The sequence below is a fragment of the Pseudophryne corroboree genome, chromosome 3 (genome assembly GCF_028390025.1).
Source record: "Pseudophryne corroboree isolate aPseCor3 chromosome 3, aPseCor3.hap2, whole genome shotgun sequence".
Classification (NCBI taxonomy): Eukaryota; Metazoa; Chordata; class Amphibia; order Anura; family Myobatrachidae; genus Pseudophryne; species Pseudophryne corroboree.
The window spans coordinates 95177890-95201134 of record NC_086446.1 but is presented as its reverse complement, the minus strand read 5'-3'; the positions used below and the strand labels follow the sequence as shown (position 1 = coordinate 95201134).

General features: G+C 44.3%; 1 protein-coding gene across 1 annotated transcript; it reads left to right on the top strand.

Moving 5' to 3' along the window:
• The first annotated feature begins 4379 nt into the window (after positions 1-4379).
• Positions 4380-6347, top strand: LOC135057201 (uncharacterized). Its single transcript, XM_063963095.1, has 2 exons — positions 4380-5087; positions 5376-6347. The coding sequence occupies exons 1-2, from the start codon at positions 4509-4511 to the stop codon at positions 6345-6347; spliced, it is 1551 nt and encodes a 516-aa protein (XP_063819165.1). The 5' UTR covers positions 4380-4508.
• The last annotated feature ends 16898 nt before the right edge of the window (positions 6348-23245 follow it).

Sequence of the window (23245 nt, the reverse complement as noted above, 5' to 3'; positions counted from 1 at the left end):
CTCCCCCCCTCCCCCCTCCTGCATCTTGTAATCTTGTACCTAGGTTCATTTCTTCAACCCCCCCCCCCCCTCTGCTGCTGCCTCCTCTTATTACCAGCTCCCCCACAGCTTATTAGGCTCTCGCTGCTCCCCCCTCCTGCATTTTGTACCTAGGTTCATTTCTTCACCCCCCCCTTTGCTGCTGCCTCTTATTACCAGCTCCCCCACAGCTATTAGGCTCCCACTTCTCCCCCCCTCCTGCATCTTGTTCCTAGATTCATCTCTTCTCTCCCTCCTCCCCCCCGCAATTGGGCTCCCACATGTTGCGGCCCCCCCTTTCCTTCATATTGTTACCAGCTCCCCCCCTCGATCAGGAGCACGGTCACCCAGGGCCAGGAGAGTACTAGGAGGACATCTCCTTAATGTATATAACATTGCATCCTTAACACTGACTGCTGTTCTGCCAACTTCTCCCTGCAGTCCTGATGTGCCCCCCTTCCCCCGTGCCACGGATATTGGGCTCCTGCATAATGATTACCCCCCCCCCCCCCCCGCAATTGGGCTCCTGCATCATTTTTCCCTCTACCCCCTGGTGCGTTTAGTCTCCAACATGTTACCCACTGCCCCCGCATCTTGTTACCTGATTCCCCACCCCCTACCCCCACGATTAGGCCCCCAATTGTTTCCTGCAATTGGGCTTCAGCACCATGTTACGCACTCATCCCCACCCACAATAAGGCTCCTGCATGTTACCTGATCTCCCCGACGGGATTGGAATCTCACATGTTATTGCTCCCCCCTGCGATTAGGCTCCTGCATCATGTTACGCACTCCCCCGTGATCGGGCCCCCACATGTTACTCGCTCCTCCCCCTCCCAAATCGCGATTGAGTACTAGCAGGTGGACAGCTGGATGCTCTACTGGCTCTTTCTGTATAATATAACAGTTAACAATAGAAATGCCTTTATCCAAACTAGATTATTCAATAAAGCATACTGTATACACTGAACTCAAATAAATACACAATTACAATATGTATGGATGCATTTGATTGAATGATAAATAATGTACCTTGAAAGTGTGCAGACTCGAGTCATAATTTTTTTTTTTGTATACATTAATTTTAATTAAGGGCGCTTTAAAAGACCATTGAATTCAACATAAAATTATAATATAGTATCTGCGCACTCATCGCTACATGAGCCCCATGACATCTATAAAACTATATGAAGAGTTGTATGATCAGGTTCAATATGTTATTCCTATGGACGGGATGCCGGTGGTCAAAATACCGACAGCGGCATCCCGACCATTGGAATCCCGACAGCCCCCTGGAAAGTACCCTAACCCTCCCCTGCCCCCTATCTTAACCCTCCCTTGTGGGTGCCCAAACCTAACCCTCCCCGATGGTGCCTAACCCGATTCTCACTATGCGACAGGGGCTAGGTCGGCACATAGTCAGTATCGCAAGCACACTCATTATGTGCTTGCGATACTGACTATGGGGGTCATTCTGAGTTGATCACTAGCTGCATCAGTCTTAAAAACAGCAGTTCTGCACATGCGTATGCAGCGCAATGCGCATGCGCGTCGTACGGGCACAACGAATTATGTCGTTTTGCACAGGGTCTAGCAAAGCATTTCAGTCGCACTGGTGGCCGTAGTGTGATTGATATGAAGTGGGCGTTTCTGGGTGTCAACTGACCGTTTTCAGGGAGTGTTTGGAAAAATGCAGGCGTTCCAGGAAAAACGCAGGCATGGCTGGGCGAACGCTGGGTGGGTTTGTGACATCAAAACAGGAACTACACATTCTGAAGTGATCTCAAGCGCTGAGTAGGTTTTGAGCTACTCTGAAACTGCACAAAAAAACTTTGTAACTGCTCTGCGATACATTCGTTCACACTTCTGCTAAGCTAAAATAAACTCCCAGTGGGAGGCGGCATAGCGTTTGCACGGCTGCTAAAAACTGCTAGCGAGGGAACAACTCGGAATGACCCCCTATGTGCGATTTTTGCTAAGTGTCAATTTTGACTATCTCTTCTATAGAGATAGTCGAAATTGACTTGCCTGCACAGTCTATCTAGGCTTGCGATGCCGACCGCGTATCTGCATTGAATCGGGATCGCAAAGTGATTTTCACCTTGCGATCTGCACTAACTTTTCTTACTTTTTTGACTATATAGTCAAAATCATAAGAAAATATCTCACCGTGTGTACACACCATAAATGTAGATTTTTCCTGTGATTTATTAATTTTAAAAAAATGTTATGTTGAATGCAATGTTCTTTTAATGCATCACTAATTAAAATGAACTTATGAAAAAATAAATAATAAGATGATGATATATATGTGTACAGTATACATACTAGCTGTTCTACTTGTTCTTCGCACGGGAGTTTCCCCATTTCCCCACCACTGCCACTCACTGTGCAGCATGCGCAAAGCGATTGGGGATGGCACCAATGACACACTGCTCTTCGCTCCACTCCGAGGCTGACACTGCCTGAGCCAGCCACCTGCGTGCCATCCTAAAAACATTGACTGCCGTGCTGAAAACATGCAGGCACATAAATAAAAATGGATTTTGTACTTAAACCATAGCATATACGGTACAAAGTGACAGGAACATTTTTGTAGTTTATTCAATTCTACACACTGGAGGTACAATCCAAATGTGGATCTGATTGTCCGTTTGTGTGTTACCGTTCATGCAACGCAAGGCACGCATCGGTAATGATGTCATTATGTCATCCCCCTTTTCATCCCCTTAGAGGAGGTTTATTAAAATTCTAATTACGTAGTTTTCCTATTTCCCACCTTAAGAAAACCTGTTACATTTTAGCTATTTCCCAACATATCGGGAAGCAAGAGAATTAGTGATAAGTCAGTGAGTGAGTGAGTGAGTGAGGGCTTTTGCATATATATATATATATATATATATATGATTCAGAGCTCCTCTGCAAGTCACTCAGACAAGTTCTTGCTAGCCTAAATACTACTTGATAACTATTACCGAGATGGCAGATGTTTATACTCCTAAAACCTGCTTCATTGTAGGCTGCATTTGGGGGCCATTTATTATAAATCGCATATTGAAAGCGATCTGGAAGGGATCTTACCAACTGGGATCGCATTGCAATATGCGATCATACATATCGTCTGGATGTATGATCCAGCACAGGCAGGGACAGGGACTCTGAAAGGAACCCGTCCCTGAGATGTGCTGTGATGGCTGCTGGGGGCTTTGCGCATGTGTGGTCAGCTCAGACTGCACAAAAACTGGGGGAACCTCTGCCAGCTAGAAATGCGATGTGTAGCCCATAGGCTACAATGGGCTACCGCCATCTTCAGATGGCAGTAGCTGCGGGGACCAATATCGGGAATGGGGGTGCGACTGCTGGCGGGAATAGAGGGATCGCAGCAGGAATGAATCAGAGGTCCCTCCTATATACATTGCAGAGATACATAATATTTGGGGCTATCTCCAGAAAAACTGGTGTTTTTGGGGACATAGCTGCAAATATTGTTTGATAAATGGGCCCCTAAGTTTTAGGGTGACTGAGATAACATCCAAGATGATATGGCAGAAAGGCATTCAGTGATGCTGACCAATACAGATCATGACAAATCTGGGGAGGAGAGATAGATTTGAGTATCATGCATATGCAGATGACACTGAAATCCAAAAGAGCTGATTAGTTCGCAAAGAGATCTGGAGTTATTTATGTATAGCTTTATGAAAACACTACAGCAAAAAGGTTTTTTTTTTCAGTTGGGTTTCCACCATGGCAGACAGAAAAAATAAATTATCTGGTGCACAGTATCGAAAACGGAGGGCTGAAAAGGAAAAGGAACAAGGCAAGCAAGAAGGTTCATTTCTTAAGTATCTTCGGCCACAACATCGGGATGATGAAGGTAGCTCTACTTCAAAGATTCAACCTGAGACTGAAACAGAGACAACAGTTTTGTCTACAGCCTCACAAGCTGACAAAGAGTTTGAGGAACATACTGAAGATGTTGAAGAGGACCATACTGAAGATGTTGAAGAGTCATACTGAAGATGTTAAAGAGGAACCATGTGAAGTCCAGCTGGATCAAGAAGTGATACAAAGTGAAAGTAGCTCCAGCTTCAGCTATAGTGACCCTGCTACCTGGATAAAGTGCGATGATAATTTACGACAAATTTTGGTGGAACATGGGCCAGAACAGGTTCAGCAGTTCAAGTTTCCTAAAGATGCCAATAAGAGAAGATTTCTAACAAATCATTACAAAAGAAGACTTCCTAATGCACCGTCAGTGGCTACAATATTCTATATCAAATGACTCTGTATTTTGCTTCTGTTGCAAGTTGTTTGGTAATTACACAAACCCGCCATCATCTATCTCTGATAAAGGATCCAAAGATTGGAAGAACATCACTGCAATTTTGTCACAACATGAGAGAAGTAATGCACATTTGGTCAATTTTCAAAACTGGAAGGAGCTTGAAATACGATTGAAAAACAAAAAAACAATTGATGAAGAACATATGCGCATTATTAAACAAAAGGAAAAGTACTGGCAGCAAATCCTTGAACGATTGATTGCTTTAGTGAGAGTTCTTGGTATACAAAATCTGGCCTTCCGTGGAACCAATGAAAAATTGCACACAGCTGGAAATGGCAACTTCCTGAAATTTATTGAATATGTTGCTTTGTTCGACCCCGTAATGGATGAACACATTCGTAAAATAAGAGATAAAGAGACCTATGTACACTACCTTGGAAAAGATATACAGAATGAACTAATTCAGCTTTTATCCAACATTATCAAAGAAGAAATTCTTAAATCTGCTCAAGTTGCAAAGTATTTTTCTATAATTATTGATTGTACACCCGATGTAAGCCACGTTGAACAAATGACCATGATCCTTCGCTTTGTGAACATAGCTTCATTAACTGATGATTGCGAACCTGTACGCATTAAAGAACATTTCTTAGGATTTCTGCCACTAAAGGAAACAACTGGTGCTGGTATGACAGAAATTATCCTTCACCACCTAGAAGAGATGTCATTGCCTGTTGTTAATATACGTGGTCAAGGCTATGATAACGGAAGCAATATGAAAGGGAAGGAAAATGGTGTGCAACGAAGAATTATGGATATTAACCCAAGAGCATTGTTTGTTCCTTGCAGTGCACATTCTTTGAATTTAGTTGTGAATGATGCTGCAAAGTGTTGTTTGGAGGCCACATCTTTCTTTGCTCTCGTACAACATGTGTATGTGTACTTCTCAGCATCCACATGTCGATGGGATGTTCTAATGCGCCATGTGCCTAGACTTACGGTTAAGCCATTGAGTGAAACAAGATGGGAAAGTCAAATTGATGCCTTGAAGCCTCTTCGCTTTCTGCTTGGTGATATTTATGATGCCCTATTTGAAATCTATAATGACAATACCCTCACTGGAGCATCTGGCAACACCTCAAGAATAGAGGCACAAGGTCTTGCAAAAGGCATTTCTAATTTCAAGTTTGTCATTTTTCTAGTGGTTTGGTATGGAATATTGTTTGAGGTTAATATGACAAGCAAACAGCTTCAGACAAAAGAATTTGACATACATAATGCCATTAAACAACTGAACGAAACAAAGAAGTTTCTTGTAGACTGCAGGAGTGATGAAGGGTTTGGGAAAGTACTGGAAGAGGCCGGTGAACTTGCTGAGGCACTTGGGATACCAGCACAGTTCGAAGTAGATCCTGTTCGCATTAGTAGAAAGAGGAAGCAGTTCATATATGAAGCAGAGGATGCGCCTATTCAGAATCCTAAGGAAAAGTTCAAAGTGAACTTTTATTTTGCTGTGCTTGATACAGCTGTGCAATCAGTTGAAGAAAGATTCACGCAGATGAATCAAATTAGTTCTGTGTTTGGCTTCCTTTATAATGTTCACAGTTTACAGAATAGAACATCACAGCAAATTATGGAAGATTGTTGCAAGTTAGAGCAAGCTTTACAACATGGCGACTCCAAAGATATTGATGCTTCTGATTTATGCAGTGAATTACAAAGTATTGCAAGGCGAGTTCCAGAGTGTACATCTCCACAAGATGTATTCAACTTTTTGTGTAAAAATGAGCTGATAGATGTTGTCCCCAACACATGTATTGCTCTTCGCATCCTTTTGACCCTCCCTGTGTCTGTGGTCAGTGGCGAGAGAAGCTTTTCCAAGCTAAAGTTGATCAAAACATATATTCGAACTTCCATGATGCAAGAAAGACTTGTTGGTCTCTCTCTTTTGTCAATAGAACATGAGATCGCACAAAAAGTGGATCTGAAAGAGCTTGTCTCTAAATTTGCTAAATTAAAAGCGCGGAAAGTAAAAATCTAATCTTTTTTTGCATTTCTTCCACTACATTTCCTGTACAAAATGTTAATGTTATTACTGTTAGTATTATTTATTGTTACACTGTTTCCAGTACATTTCCTGTACAAAGTGTTAATGTTATTACTGTTACTACTATAGTGTTATTTATTGTTGCACTTCTTCCAGTACATTTCCTGTATAAAATGTTAATGTTATTACTGTTACAGTGTTATTTATTGTTGCACTTCTTCCAGTACATTTCCTGTATAAAATGATAACGTTATTACTGTTACAGTGTTATTTATTGTTGCACTTCTTCCAGTACATGCCCTGTAAAAAGTGCCAATGTTACTACTGTTACAATGTTATTTATTGTTGCACTTCTTCCAGTACATGCCCTGTAAAAAGTGCCAACGTTACTACTGTTACAATGTTATTTATTGTTAATCTAAAAATAAATCTAATAATAATTTGAAAAGTCAAGTGTGTATGTGAGCAGCTGGGGGGAGGGTATCGGGGAAGGCAGGGGCGGTATTGTATAGCTTTGCCTAGGGCGCCTATAAACCTTGCACCGGCCATGGAAACAGTTGAAAGTGATTATCAGCGTCACTTAGTGTATAGGTGGTTATCTGGTAAGGACAAATTTCTCGTCCTCGGCTAGGTCATTCTCAAAGGTTTAGAGGAGGCATACTGAGGATTGATAGCCCTGGTTCACACTCTTCATTCAATTCAGAATTTACAGATTCTTTGCCACCCTCTGGCGCTCCATCAACATCCTCTTCTTTTTTTTTTAGACACAGAAACCAGGTCCAGAAAAGGCAGATTAGTTACAGGAGACCTCAGCCGTGGAGGGGTGGGTACAAGGGCACGTGCAAGAGGGAAAAGGGGCTCCAGAACTTGATTTTTAATTTGTCTAGCCACAATTTATCCCAAGCCGGGAAATTCATTGTTAACAAAAGGTCTGACCTTTGTTCCGGCATTTAAGCTCTTTAAGTGGTACATTGAAAACTATAAAATGGGCAGACAACTCAGATTAAGGGAATTTTTTGATAATAAACCTATGACCTCCCACTCATGTTCTGACTATTCTTCCAATTCACTACATATTTAAAAAAAATCCCAACTCCTTTGATCCAATGGATTTTTTTTACAATGGTGGATGAACTTAATGGACTACACAGTCCCATCAAATTCACAGGTGCAGCCAGTGCCAGATTAAGGTCCTGATGGGCCTGGAGCTGAAATTTATAAAGGGCCTATTGTGGGCTGCTGCAGGGTGTGTGACTACTGATATGGGGGTGTGTTCTGTGCCGTGAGGTGCAACTAGCACCAAGGAGGGCATAGCTACCCACCTTCCTTTACCCACTTCAATCTCCTTCTCCTCTTTGCTTAAATGAAGCATATACCTGTCTAAAGAAAAACAACACAAAAAACACACTGGTTTTTTACTAAAATAAAATTAATGTTATTGAGGTTAGTAATACTCTGGGAACAAAAAAAGGCCCAAATTATGTGATTCTAGTTTTTTGTCAATTTTTGGAAAAATGACAAAACCAAAAACAGTCACAGCATTTTTGGCACACCTCAATGTTTGACCAACATGCTCTGGTGCCCATCCAATGACTCAAACAGCATATTGAAGTGGTGGTGTCACTCAGTCTTTCAATCAGGCAGAAGTAAAAACAGACACAGGGCCTGATTCAGAGTTGCAAGCAAAGGCAAAAAGAACACAACTGGGCAAAACCATGTGGGGCTGATACAACATGTACAGAGAGATTTAGATTTGGGTATCCCACTAATACTGGACAGCTTCATTTTTACACTGCAATTTAGATTAGTGGTAAATGTATTACCCTCCGTTATGGAGGAGAAGCAGTATCAGCGCACGTTATGGCTCTGATAGAGCCCCTGTCCATATCGGCACTACTATCTAACAGTTTTGACAGCTGCAGGTGGCAATGCCCATACACTGCAGCAGGGATAGAGCTTTCCCTGGCTGTGGCGGGTGCCGGCTCCGGACTATGTAGGGAATCTTGCGTGGGTATGAGATACCGCACATGAACAGTGGAGCCGGCCGGGCAGGGAGACACAGCACATCAGCACTGAGCTGATGCGCTGTGTGCTCAGGGGAACATCGCCGGAGGAGGGAGCGCTAGGCAGACAAGATGTTAATATATCTTGTTAATAACACTTCCACCTTCGCCTCGTTAATGAGGTGAAGCAGAAAGTATTAGAGTGGCATGTATAATACATTTAGCCATCAGTTTGGACACACCTCACACTTCCTGACTAAAAAACAGTCAGGATCGGCAAATCAGGTAATTTTTTAACATGTCATTTCCCTTTTTCTCAATGGATCGCTGATTGGCAGATCAGCGGTGCCGACGGATTGGAGAATCGCAGCCATTAATGCATGGGGGCAGTAACTTGCAGGAACAGTGTGAAGCTGTTCAAATAATAGGGCTGTTCTAAGCAGAGAGTGACCGCTTGACCGAGGTCTGCTAGGAAGGATCAGTCTGTGTGGTCACATTCAGATTAGGTAGCCCCTTGTAACCAATAGCTCCAGTTCACCTGGCACTGATTGCGGGAGGTCTCAGTCTGTTTGTGGTATGGTAACCTAAGCGGCTCTGAGTCAGGACTGAGTGGTTTAAAATAAAAGAATTGAGTGTGGTGTGCTGCGCTCCTTTGCTGAATAATTATTTGGGCCAGATGTACTAAGCCTTGAAAAGTTATAAATTTCACGGGGATAAAGTACCAACCAACCAGCTCCTAACTGTCATTTCTCAATTCCAGCCTGTAACATGACAGTTAGGAGCTGATTGGCTGGTACTTTATCACTGTGAAATTTATAAATTTTCAAGGCTTAGTACATCTCCCCCATCCCTGTGTGTAGATAGATTTATTTATGACAGCGGCCAGCGACGTTCGTTACTTACATTAATCCGCACAGCGGCATCCGTTGTTCAGATAACACCGCACAGCGGTGTCACATTATTCACATTACAGCGCACAGCACTGTCACATTACAGAGCACTGTGGCATCATTTTTGTACATTACGTCACCCAGCAGCATTCATTACTCACATAACACTACCCAGCGACGTCCGTTACTCACATTACACCACCCAGCAATGTCCATTATTCACATTACACTGCACTGCAAGGGCACATTATTCACATCACAGCGCATAGCGGCGTCACATTACACCGCCCAGTGGCATCCAGTACTCGCATTACACGGCACAGCAGCATCACATTATTTACATTACAGTTTACGGTGGCGTCACATTACACCGTACAGAGGCGCCCGTTATTCCCATTACACTGCACAGAGGCATCCGTTGTTCACATTATAGCACACATCAGTGTCACATTATTCACATTACACCACCCAGCGGCGTCTGTTACTCAAATTACAACGCACAGCAGCATCCATTATTCACATTAAACTGCACAGACACATCTGTTATTCACATTGCAGTGCACGACAGCGTCCGTTATTCACATTACACCGGACAGCATCATCACATTATAGCGCACAGTGGTGTCACATTAAAGCGCACAGTGGCATCTGTTATTCACATTACACTGCCCAGCGGTGTCAGTTACTCACAATACAATGCCCAGCGGCGTCCTTAGCTCACATTACACCGCAGAGAGCCATCCGTTATTCACATTACAGAGCACAGCAGCATCACATTACGGTGCCCTTCAACATCAGTTACTCACATTATAGCGCCCAGTGATGTCTGTTACTCACATTACAGCGCCCAGTGATGTCTGTTACTCACATCACAGCACCCAGCAGCATCCGTTACTCACATTACACTGGACAGCAGCGTCACATTATTCACATTACAGCGCACAGAGGCATCCGTTATTCACATCACACTGCACAGCGGCAACCGTTACTCACATTACAACGCCCAGCAGCGTCCGTTACTCACATTACACTGGACACCGGTGTCACATTATTCACATTACAGCAGACAGCGACATCTATTACATTACAATGGTCTATGGTGTCCGTTATTCACATTATAACACCAAGCGGTGTCCATTACTCACATTACACCGCATAGTAGCATCATATTATTCACATGACAGTGTACAGCGGCGTCACATTACACCGCCCAGTGGTATCTGTTACTCACGTTACACCATACAGCGGCGTCACATTATTCACATTACAGCGTAGTCACATTATACCGCACAGTGGCGTCCATTACTCACATTACACCACACAGAGGCATCCATTACTCACATTATACCACACAGAGGCATCCATTACTCACATTATTCTGCACAGAGGCATCCATTACTCACATTATATCGCACAGAGGTGTCCATTACTCACATTATACCGCACAGAGGCGTCCATTACTCACATTATACTGCACAGAGGCATCCATTACTCACATTATATCACACACAGGCGTCCATTACTCACATTATATCGCACAGAGGCATCCATTACTCACATTATACTGCACAGAGGGGTCCATTACTCACATTATACTGCACAGAGGGGTCCATTACTCACATTACACCGCACAGAGGCGTCCATTACTCACATTATACCGCACAGAGGCGTCCATTACTCACATTATACCGCACAGAGGGGTCCATTACTCACATTACACCACACAGAGGCATCCATTACTCACATTATACCACACAGAGGTGTCCAGTACTCACATTATACCGCACAGAGGTGTCCAATACTCACATTATACTGCACAGAGGGGTCCATTACTCACATTACACCACACAGAGGCGTCCATTACTCACATTATACTGCACAGAGAAGGCATCCATTACTCACATTACACCACACAGAGGCATCCATTACTCACATTACATCACACATAGGCGTCCATTACTCACATTACACCGCACAGTGATGTCTGTTACTTACATTACAATGCCCAGTGTCATCCGATACTGACATTACACTGTCCAGCGGCATCTGTTACTCACAGTACACAGTGGTCAGAAGTGACGTGGGTGGGGTGGGGGTGAGGGAGTGATATAACTGTTCTATCACAAGAGCACTTCATTTGAAGGCAGAGATCAGAGAGATTAGAGAAGACTCATACTCACGAATCCTGCTGGATCCACCGTGGCCACACCGTCTCTTCCTCCGAGGTCCACGCTATGACGTCAGCGGAGTTTGGCATGCAGACCTCCTCCTCTTCCTGACAGCCGGGTGGTGGGGGGGAGGGACCTCATCTACTGTTAGTGGCCGGTGCCCGCAGCGCACAAGGCAAAGTACATTAAGTTAGTGACACGTGGGTGGGGTAGACGGGGCCACAGATGACAGGTGGCCCCACACACCAATCAGCCCACCGGTCCTCTCCTTGGGTGAAGGAGGATGAAAGTACAGAGCCACAATTCGTTTGCAGTACTGATCAATAGAGTTCCTGTCCTGGACCAGGGCTTTTGCTGGGAAGCCTGGTGTTGAAGCTCCTTCAGTTATAGCTAAATAAAAGTTGTTGTCTCCATCTCCCTTCCTGCCATTGGAATACCTGTCAGCAGCGGGACTCACCTACCCGCAGGCTAGCATATCGCGGGCATAATGCCACGAGGGGGCATAGCCTAATGAGGCAAGTGGGCGGAGCTACAGTCAACATAAAAACTTGGTTTATCAGGTTCCCCCCGCATGTGCCACTGATCGGCGCTGCAGCTGGGGGGTGAGGGGATCCGGCTGGTGTTGTTGATGCCAGAGGGGGGCGGGCCCTAGGGTGCACTGCAGACTGCAGTAGCAGGAAAAAAAAATTCCTGTCTACAGCAGCAAAGACATTTGCAGATTCCGTGGGCCTATTTTTGAGGGTGGGCCTGGAGTCGCAGCTCCATCAGCCCCATTGTTAATCCGGCCCTGGGTGCAGCAAACAGTGAATCTATAAATGTTTTGGAAGTTACAGTGCACAATACACCACCTTGTCTGGAATACATGCTTTTTCATAAAGCCACTGATAGGAACACTCTTCTATGGGCGACAAGCCATCATACTAATAAATTGAAGTCTAGTTTACCAGTATCCCAATTTTTTTTTAAGGGTGCTACGTAGCAACTCTAATTCTGCAAGAGCGGATATCCAATTTGGAAGAATGTAAACAGCATTTAATTGAATATGGATATAAAAAAGCAGATGTCAATAGATGTATGAGGAAGGCTCACCAGATATACTGTATTGCAGCATTGAATGGAAACACTAGATGGACATGGGTTCTAACCAATTTATATTCAAAACCATTTGTAACACAAACTTACATAATGTAGAGATATCAATTAAAATGAATTGGCTGATTATTAGAACCGATCCTAGGTTCAAGAAGGTTGGTGCAGTGCCTCCGTTACTGAGTGTCCAACGTGGACGTAACCTGAAGCACATGTTTTTGAGACCAACTATGAAACGAACTCCTACCCCTAAGTCTGCTTGGCTGAATTGAATTGAAGCCATTGGTGCTTTAAAAGTTTACAGTGCACAACATGCAGATCACTGATCACTGGACAGATCTTTTGCCATCCTTTATATGGCACAAAGATTCCAGTTCGACATCATTCGACATGTATGCTGGATCATGTGACATACTATCTGACCTACCCATGCGGCAAAATGAATGTTGGCAAAACCACACAGACTTTTAGGGAACAAATGAATCAACATAGATCCTCTATACATTTGGCATTTGTGAAAACTGATAAACCAGTAGCGATGCATTTTTTACAAATGAAGCACCAATTGTCGACCTTAGAAAGCATGATTTTAGATGGGATACCCCCATTATCAAGAGGGGGCGACAGAGGGACTTGCTTCGTGAAATGAGAGGTGTACTGGATTCATTTTATAGAGACCTTGTCACCTAAAGGATTGAACAAGCAAAACTCCCTTAACATCTTTCTTTAAAGTGACTTTGTTGCTTCAATGGATGGGTGTTCAAACCCTGGCTAGGATGTATTTGCTCTTTAATTTCTTTTTTTAGGTATAATAATATTGTCAACATTAACATTTACCTAGTAGTTGCAACGTATGCAGTTGTAGAATACACAGATGTACCATATTAACTACAAATATCCAATACATGCAATACACAAGTGTGGGAAAACAAAACAAAAATGATAAATATAAACCCGGATTCAAAATTTCTCACTGTGTACTGCAGTAACGTTGGTGCCAGGGGTGGATTGGCCTGGCAGGACGCCGGGATGAAATACCGGTGGGCTGATCCCGTGGTCTCTGCTCGGCAAGCTTGCAGTACCTGCTGCAGTGCTTTTTGTGGTTTTTTTAAAGGGGGCGTGGCCACGGGCTCGTGATTAGATGCATTAAGCATTGGTAATGGCTAAACGGGTCTGAACAGCATCTTATAAATCATTGTGTGTGTTAACAGTGACTCTATAATTCAATATTGGATGTATCTACTCTATGTATCTGCATTCTTTATATTAAAAAAAATCTATAGGTGCTAGTTTTTTTTATTATTATGTATAATACCAGTATGTTTATCATGTTTTAGACTTTGCAGCAGATGTGGACTGTATGCAGTACTGCCACACATTCTCTGTATGTATTTGTTCACTATTGGTATAATATGCTTTGCATTTGGAAAAGGGACATCACTCAGTCTATATCAATATATGTGGCAGAGGATGCTTCATACACTAACTTTTATTGGACACATTTTGGTACATAAATTGTTTGTGTACAGAGTAGGGCACTGAGTGTTATGTTTCCTAGGCAATATCCCAACGTCGGCTGGGATTGGCCATGTCACTTCCGTTTCCGGTATTTGCCGTGACCGGAAGCGCGGCGGCCGGGTCTCGGGCGTGCAGGTGGGAGAAGCCTGTGATCGGATTGGTGTTGGTAACATGTACATTTCTTTCTGTATGTTTTGTTTGTTGTCCTGATGAAGGGGGTAACCCCGAAACGTTGGAATTAAAAGCTTAATTGCGGTTTGCACTTTTTGTGGAGACTCCAAGTGCCGCTTCATTTCTGCTGCTGTATGTGTGGGGGCGCTGTGCCCTGTAAGAGGGCACCGGAGCAACTATATCCAATTTCACCCTTGGAGTGCTTGATCTACGATTTGGATGCATAATCTCTGTGTGAGCCCTGGACCAGGTAGCACGGACATATCAAGGTACCCACTGTGTTTGTTCCTTCACAGGAATCCTGATCTTTATTTTAAGCACTTGCACTTTTTATGGACATTGTTTTTGCACTATACTGTCAGCGCTGTTTTTGTTGCCCTAAGCTGCTGTTTCAGTATTAAAAATGTCTCAAGCTATGGAGGAGACAGGAGAGTTTACTTCATATATTCTGCAGTGTGATAACTCTGATACATTTAGTTATTCTGATATAGAGGCTGACAACATTTTAAACAAGGAATCTGCATTTGATTTAACGTCAGCTGGGTCTAATGATTTGTTTCAAGAATGATATAAATTGAAGAAGCATGATCTTGATTTCACATTTCATGGACGTACACTTTCAGATTATTTTTGTGCTAAACAGACCCCTCGTGGTTTTAGAATTCACAATATGCCAACAATAGGACGCAATAGCATTCAATTTTGTAAAAAAAAAAAGTGGATATCCACACTCAACAAATGTTCCATTGATCTTATTTTGCTCATCATTGAGGAGTCCACCAGGGAATGCAATATCATTAAGGAGAAAGTAGTTACCTTTGAAACCAACATATTAAGACTCTGGAAGGGGACAAATCAGTTAATTGGATTGAGAGACTTAACTCTCAACTTCAGTTATACCAAACAGAACTGATAAAATATAAAAAAAAAACCTCAGCAACAGGATTATGAGCTTCATCAAGTATATTCGTGGCTTGGCACCAAAGATGATCAGAGGAGGCTTGCACGACAGCAATACTTCCGCAAGCAATGTCCATTTACCAAACAACCAAGTACTTCAGCTAGTGAGATGGATGAACGCCCATTAGTTGCTTCTACATCTCAAACACTGAGTTCCCCTTTAGGAGTACATACTCGGGCTGGAGTGACCACCCAACAAGGACACTTACAAGGAGGGGCGGCCAGCAAGGGCGGCAAAAACACGCAGAAGCCACAAAAGGGAAGGTAGAATTAATTTTCAATTTATCATAAAGCACTTTAACTCCAGCTGAGATTAGTGTTCTCAGTAAAGGACTATCTTTTGTCCCCACGAACAAGCCAGATTTAAGCGTAAAATTTTAAATTTTAGGTCACAAAGGACGCTGAAGCTCAGAGAATATTTTGACAAAAAACTCCAGTTTCCAAGTGTCAGAGACATTACCACAACAATTACGCAAGCTGGGGCCTAGGCCTCAGTTTGAACCAATTACCACAAATCCCACAATTAAGACATTTTGTTGCATGATTGACTCTTTGCCTGGTTCAGCAGTACAATGTGACAGTCATTCCAATCTGTCAAGGGAAGAGCAGTCAGCACTCAAAGCATTGGGAACTAGGCAGGATATAATAATTCATAATGCTGACAAGGGGGTCTCTATTGTTGTGGTTGACACTGCTGATTACCATTATGAATGTCTACGTTTATTCAATGACGGTGATACATACTGTTGCTCAGATTCTGATCCTAAAGATGTGTATAAAACTGAGTTAGATGGTATTTTGGATCAAGCTGTTTTAGATGATGTAATTACTAGAGATGAGCGCCGGAAATTTTTCGGGTTTTGTGTTTTGGTTTTGGGTTCGGTTCCGCGGCCGTGTTTTGGGTTCGACCGCGTTTTGGCAAAACCTCACCGAATTTTTTTTGTCGGATTCGGGTGTGTTTTGGATTCGGGTGTTTTTTTAAAAAAACCCTAAAAAACAGCTTAAATCATAGAATTTGGGGGTAATTTTGATCCCAAAGTATTATTAACCTCAAAAAACATAATTTACACTCATTTTCAGCCTATTCTGAACACATCACACCTCACAATATTATTTTTAGTCCTAAAATTTGCACCGAGGTCGCTGTGTGAGTAAGATAAGCGACCCTAGTGGCCGACACAAACACCGGGCCCATCTAGGAGTGGCACTGCAGTGTCACGCAGGATGGCCCTTCCAAAAAACCCTCCCCAAACAGCACATGACGCAAAGAAAAAAAGAGGCGCAATGAGGTAGCTGACTGTGTGAGTAAGATTAGCGACCCTAGTGGCCGACACAAACACCGGGCACATCTAGGAGTGGCACTGCAGTGTCACGCAGGATGTCCCTTCCAAAAAACCCTCCCCAAACAGCACATGACGCAAAGAAAAAAAGAGGCGCAATGAGGTAGCTGTGTGAGTAAGATTAGCGACCCTAGTGGCCGACACAAACACCGGGCCCATCTAGGAGTGGCACTGCAGTGTCACGCAGGATGTCCCTTCCAAAAAACCCTCCCCAATCAGCACATGATGCAAAGAAAAAGAAAAGAAAAAAGAGGTGCAAGATGGAATTATCCTTGGGCCCTCCCACCCACCCTTATGTTGTATAAACAAAACAGGACATGCACACTTTAACCAACCCATCATTTCAGTGACAGGGTCTGCCACACGACTGTGACTGATATGACGGGTTGGTTTGGACCCCCCCCAAAAAAGAAGCAATTAATCTCTCCTTGCACAAACTGGCTCTACAGAGGCAAGATGTCCACCTCATCTTCACCCTCCGATATATCACCGTGTACATCCCCCTCCTCACAGATTATCAATTCGTCCCCACTGGAATCCACCATCTCAGCTCCCTGTGTACTTTGTGGAGGCAATTGCTGCTGGTCAATGTCTCCGCGGAGGAATTGATTATAATTCATTTTAATGAACATCATCTTCTCCACATTTTCTGGATGTAACCTCGTACGCCGATTGCTGACAAGGTGAGCGGCGGCACTAAACACTCTTTCGGAGTACACACTTGTGGGAGGGCAACTTAGGTAGAATAAAGCCAGTTTGTGCAAGGGCCTCCAAATTGCCTCTTTTTCCTGCCAGTATAAGTACGGACTGTGTGACGTGCCTACTTGGATGCGGTCACTCATATAATCCTCCACCATTCTATCAATGTTGAGAGAATCATATGCAGTGACAGTAGACGACATGTCCGTAATCGTTGTCAGGTCCTTCAGTCCGGACCAGATGTCAGCATCAGCAGTCGCTCCAGACTGCCCTGCATCACCGCCAGCGGGTGGGCTCGGAATTCTGAGCCTTTTCCTCGCACCCCCAGTTGCGGGAGAATGTGAAGGAGGAGATGTTGACAGGCCGCGTTCCGCTTGACTTGACAATTTTGTCACCAGCAGGTCTTTCAACCCCAGCAGACCTGTGTCTGCCGGAAAGAGAGATCCAAGGTAGGCTTTAAATCTAGGATCGAGCACGGTGGCCAAAATGTAGTGCTCTGATTTCAACAGATTGACCACCCGTGAATCCTTGTTAAGCGAATTAAGGGCTGCATCCACAAGTCCCACATGCCTAGCGGAATCGCTCCGTGTTAGCTCCTTCTTCAATGCCTCCAGCTTCTTCTGCAAAAGCCTGATGAGGGGAATGACCTGACTCAGGCTGGCAGTGTCTGAACTGACTTCACGTGTGGCAAGTTCAAAGGGCATCAGAACCTTGCACAACGTTGAAATCATTCTCCACTGCACTTGAGACAGGTGCATTCCACCTACTATATCGTGCTCAATTGTATAGGCTTGAATGGCCTTTTGCTGCTCCTCCAACCTCTGAAGCATATAGAGGGTTGAATTCCACCTCGTTACCACTTCTTGCTTCAGATGATGGCAGGGCAGGTTCAGTAGTTTTTGGTGGTGCTCCAGTTTTCTGTACGTGGTGCCTGTACGCCGAAAGTGTCCCGCAATTCTTCTGGCCACCGACAGCATCTCTTGCACGCCCCTGTCGTTTTTTAAAAAATTCTGCACCACCAAATTCAAGGTATGTGCAAAACATGGGACGTGCTGGAATTGGCCCAGATTTAATGCACACACAATATTGCTGGCGTTGTCCGATGCCACAAATCCACAGGAGAGTCCAATTGGGGTAAGCCATTCCGCGATGATCTTCCTCAGTTGCCGTAAGAGGTTTTCAGCTGTGTGCGTATTCTGGAAAGCGGTGATACAAAGCGTAGCCTGCCTAGGAAAGAGTTGGCGTTTGCGAGATGCTGCTACTGGTGCCGCCGCTGCTGTTCTTGCGGCGGGAGTCCATACATCTACCCAGTGGGCTGTCACAGTCATATAGTCCTGACCCTGCCCTGCTCCACTTGTCCACATGTCCGTGGTTAAGTGGACATTGGGTACAGCTGCATTTTTTAGGACACTGGTGACTCTTTTTCTGAGGTCTGTGTACATTTTCGGTATCGCCTGCCTAGAGAAATGGAACCTAGATGGTATTTGGTACCGGGGACACAGTACCTCCAACAAGTCTCTAGTTGGCTCTGCAGTAATGATGGATACCGGAACCACGTTTCTCACCACCCAGGATGCCAAGGCCTCAGTTATCCGCTTTGCAGTAGGATGACTGCTGTGATATTTCATCTTCCTCGCAAAGGACTGTTGAACAGTCAATTGCTTACTGGAAGTAGTACAAGTGGGCTTACGACTTCCCCTCTGGGATGACCATCGACTCCCAGCGGCAACAACAGCAGCGCCAGCAGCAGTAGGCGTTACACGCAAGGATGCATCGGAGGAATCCCAGGCAGGAGAGGACTCGTCAGACTTGCCAGTGACATGGCCTGCAGGACTATTGGCATTCCTGGGGAAGGAGGAAATTGACACTGAGGGAGTTGGTGGGGTGGTTTGCGTGAGCTTGGTTACAAGAGGAAGGGATTTACTGGTCAGTGGACTGCTTCCGCTGTCACCCAAAGTTTTTGAACTTGTCACTGACTTATTATGAATGCGCTGCAGGTGACGTATAAGGGAGGATGTTCCGAGGTGGTTAACGTCCTTACCCCTACTTATTACAGCTTGACAAAGGGAACACACGGCTTGACACCTGTTGTCCGCATTTCTGGTGAAATACCTCCACACCGAAGAGCTGATTTTTTTGGTATTTTCACCTGGCATGTCAACGGCCATATTCCTCCCACGGACAACAGGTGTCTCCCCGGGTGCCTGACTTAAACAAACCACCTCACCATCAGAATCCTCCTGGTCAATTTCCTCCCCAGCGCCAGCAACACCCATATCCTCCTCATCCTGGTGTACTTCAACACTGACATCTTCAATCTGACTATCAGGAACTGGACTGCGGGTGCTCCTTCCAGCACTTGCAGGGGGCATGCAAATAGTGGAAGGCGCATGCTCTTCACGTCCAGTGTTGGGAAGGTCAGGCATCGCAAACGACACAATTGGACTCTCCTTGTGGATTTGGGATTTCAAAGAACGCACAGTTCTTTGCGGTGCTTTTGCCAGCTTGAGTCTTTTCAGTTTTCTAGCGAGAGGCTGAGTGCTTCCATCCTCATGTGAAGCTGAACCACTAGCCATGAACATAGGCCAGGGCCTCAGCCGTTCCTTGCCACTCCGTGTGGTAAATGGCATATTGGCAAGTTTACGCTTCTCCTCCGACAATTTTATTTTAGGTTTTGGAGTCCTTTTTTTTCTGATATTTGGTGTTTTGGATTTGACATGCTCTGTACTATGACATTGGGCATCGGCCTTGGCAGACGACGTTGCTGGCATTTCATCGTCTCGGCCATGACTAGTGGCAGCAGCTTCAGCACGAGGTGGAAGTGGATCTTGATCTTTCCCTAATTTTGGAACCTCAACTTTTTTGTTCTCCATATTTTATAGGCAGAACTAAAAGGCACCTCAGGTAAACAATGGAGATGGATGGATTGGATACTAGTATACAATTATGGACGGACTGCCACGGTTAGGTGGTATAAAAAAACCACGGTTAGGTGGTATATATTATAATAATAATACAATTATGGATGGACGGACTGCCTGCCGACTGCCGACACAGAGGTAGCCACAGCCGTGAACTACCGCACTGTACACTGGTTGATAAAGAGATAGTAGTATACTCGTAACAACTAGTATGACACTATGACGACGGTATAAAGAATGAAAAAAAAACCACGGTTAGGTGGTATATATTATAATAATAATACAATTATGGATGGACGGACTGCCTGCCGACTGCCGACACAGAGGTAGCCACAGCCGTGAACTACCGCACTGTACACTGGTTGATAAAGAGATAGTAGTATACTCGTAACAACTAGTATGACACTATGACGACGGTATAAAGAATGAAAAAAAAACCACGGTTAGGTGGTATATATTATAATAATAATACAATTATGGATGGACGGACTGCCTGCCGACTGCCGACACAGAGGTAGCCACAGCCGTGAACTACCGCACTGTACACTGGTTGATAAAGAGATAGTAGTATACTCGTAACAACTAGTATGACACTATGACGGTATAAAGAATGAAAAAAAAACCACGGTTAGGTGGTATATATTATAATAATAATACAATTATGGATGGACGGACTGCCTGCCGACTGCCGACACAGAGGTAGCCACAGCCGTGAACTACCGCACTGTACACTGGTTGATAAAGAGATAGTAGTATACTCGTAACAATTAGGATGACACTATGACGGTATAAAGAATGAAAAAAAAAACCACGGTTAGGTGGTAGGTATATAATAATAAATAATACAATTCTGGTCGGACGGACTGCCTGCCGTGTGCCGATACAGAGGTAGCCACAGCCGTGAACTACCGCACTGTACACTGGTTGATAAAGAGATAGTAGTATACTCGTAACAATTAGGATGACACTATGACGGTATAAAGAATGAAAAAAAAACCACGGTTAGGTGGTAGGTATATAATAATAAATAATACAATTCTGGTCGGACGGACTGCCTGCCGTGTGCCGACACAGAGGTAGCCACAGCCGTGAACTACCGCACTGTACACTGGTTGATAAAGAGATAGTAGTATACTCGTAACAATTAGGATGACACTATGACGGTATAAAGAATGAAAAAAAAACCACGGTTAGGTGGTAGGTATATAATAATAAATAATACAATTCTGGTCGGACGGACTGCCTGCCGTGTGCCGACACAGAGGTAGCCACAGCCGTGAACTACCGCACTGTACACTGGTTGATAAAGAGATAGTAGTATACTCGTAACAATTAGTATGACACTATGACGGTATAAAGAATGAAAAAAAAACCACGGTTAGGTGGTAGGTATATAATAATAAATAATACAATTCTGGTCGGACGGACTGCCTGCCGTGTGCCGACACAGAGGTAGCCACAGCCGTGAACTACCGCACTGTACACTGGTTGATAAAGAGATAGTAGTATACTCGTAACAATTAGGATGACACTATGACGGTATAAAGAATGAAAAAAAAACCACGGTTAGGTGGTAGGTATATAATAATAAATAATACAATTCTGGTCGGACGGACTGCCTGCCGTGTGCCGACACAGAGGTAGCCACAGCCGTGAACTACCGCACTGTACTGTGTCTGCTGCTAATATAGACTGGTTGATATTTAAAGAGATATTAGTAGTATACAACAATACTATACTGGTGGTCAGGCACTGGTCACCACTCCTGCAGCAAAAGTGTGCACTGTTAATTAATATAATTGTACTCCTGGCTCCTGCTAACAACCTGCAGTGCTCCCCAGTCTCCCCCACAATTAATTATAAGCTTTTAATTTATACATTGATGACTGTGCAGCACACTGGGCTGAGCTGAGTGCACACAGACTGAGTCACACTGTGTGACTGACTGTGCTGTGTATCGTTTTTTTTTTCAGGCAGAGAACGGATATAGCAGAGAGAAGTGAACGGATATATTATATTAAATAAAAGTTAACTAGCTGCTGCACTGGTCACTGACTGTGGTAAACTAACTCTGTCTGCGACTCTGCACAATCTCTCTCTATCTAATCTATCTATCTCTATTCTAATGGAGAGGACGCCAGACACGTCCTCTCCCTATCAATCTCAATGCACGAGTGAAAATGGCGGCGACGCGCGGCTCCTTATATAGAATCCGAGTCTCGCGATAGAATCCGAGCCTCGCGAGAATCCGACAGCGTCATGATGACGTTCGGGCGCGCTCGGGTTAACCGAGCAAGGCGGGAAGATCTGAGTCGCTCGGACCCGTGGAAAAAAAAGTGAAGTTCGTGCGGGTTCGGATTCAAAGAAACCGAACCCGCTCATCTCTAGTAATTACACATGAGATCTGTATTAAACTTGAAACAGAAAATCTGAAAGTACCTGTGTTTTATACAATACCGAAAATTCACAAGAATCCTCAGAGACCACCTGGCAGACCAATTATTTGAACTTTCATACTTTATGATCCACGTGGAATACGACTGGAAATAGAAAACTGTGCTGAGCACCTCAGTAGCGGAGCGAGGCACCTTGCCTGAAGCATGGCGAGTTAAGCGAGCCATGCGAGGGGATACGGTGCACTAATTGGGGTTCCTCGTCACTTTACAAAGAAAACGACACCAAAAAAAGTTAAAAAACTCATGTCAACCTTTTCCCATGTCGACCTAATGACCATGTCGACCAATAGTGGTCGACCTAATGACTGTCAATCTAAGTGTGGTCAACCTAATGACCCATACCCCTCTTCATCAGCCTCAGATCTTATACCCCTTTTCAACCTAAAAGCACAGGTCGCAGCCGGGAGCCTGATACGGGAGCTACCCGGCTGCGGACGGTGCTCAGCCCCCTTTCCCACTACACTCACCAACTTGGCATATTGCTAGGTTGGTGATGCTTCTGGCGACGTGGCAAGGGTGGCGCTGGGAGATCACATGATCTTTCAGCACCGCCCTTTCATACACTGTGAGCGGGAGCCATGTCGCATTGACACGGCTTCTGTTCACACTGCACAGCTTAACGGATTGAACCCGGTAAGCTACCCGGGTAGGATTCCCAGATCACTTGATCTGTGTTA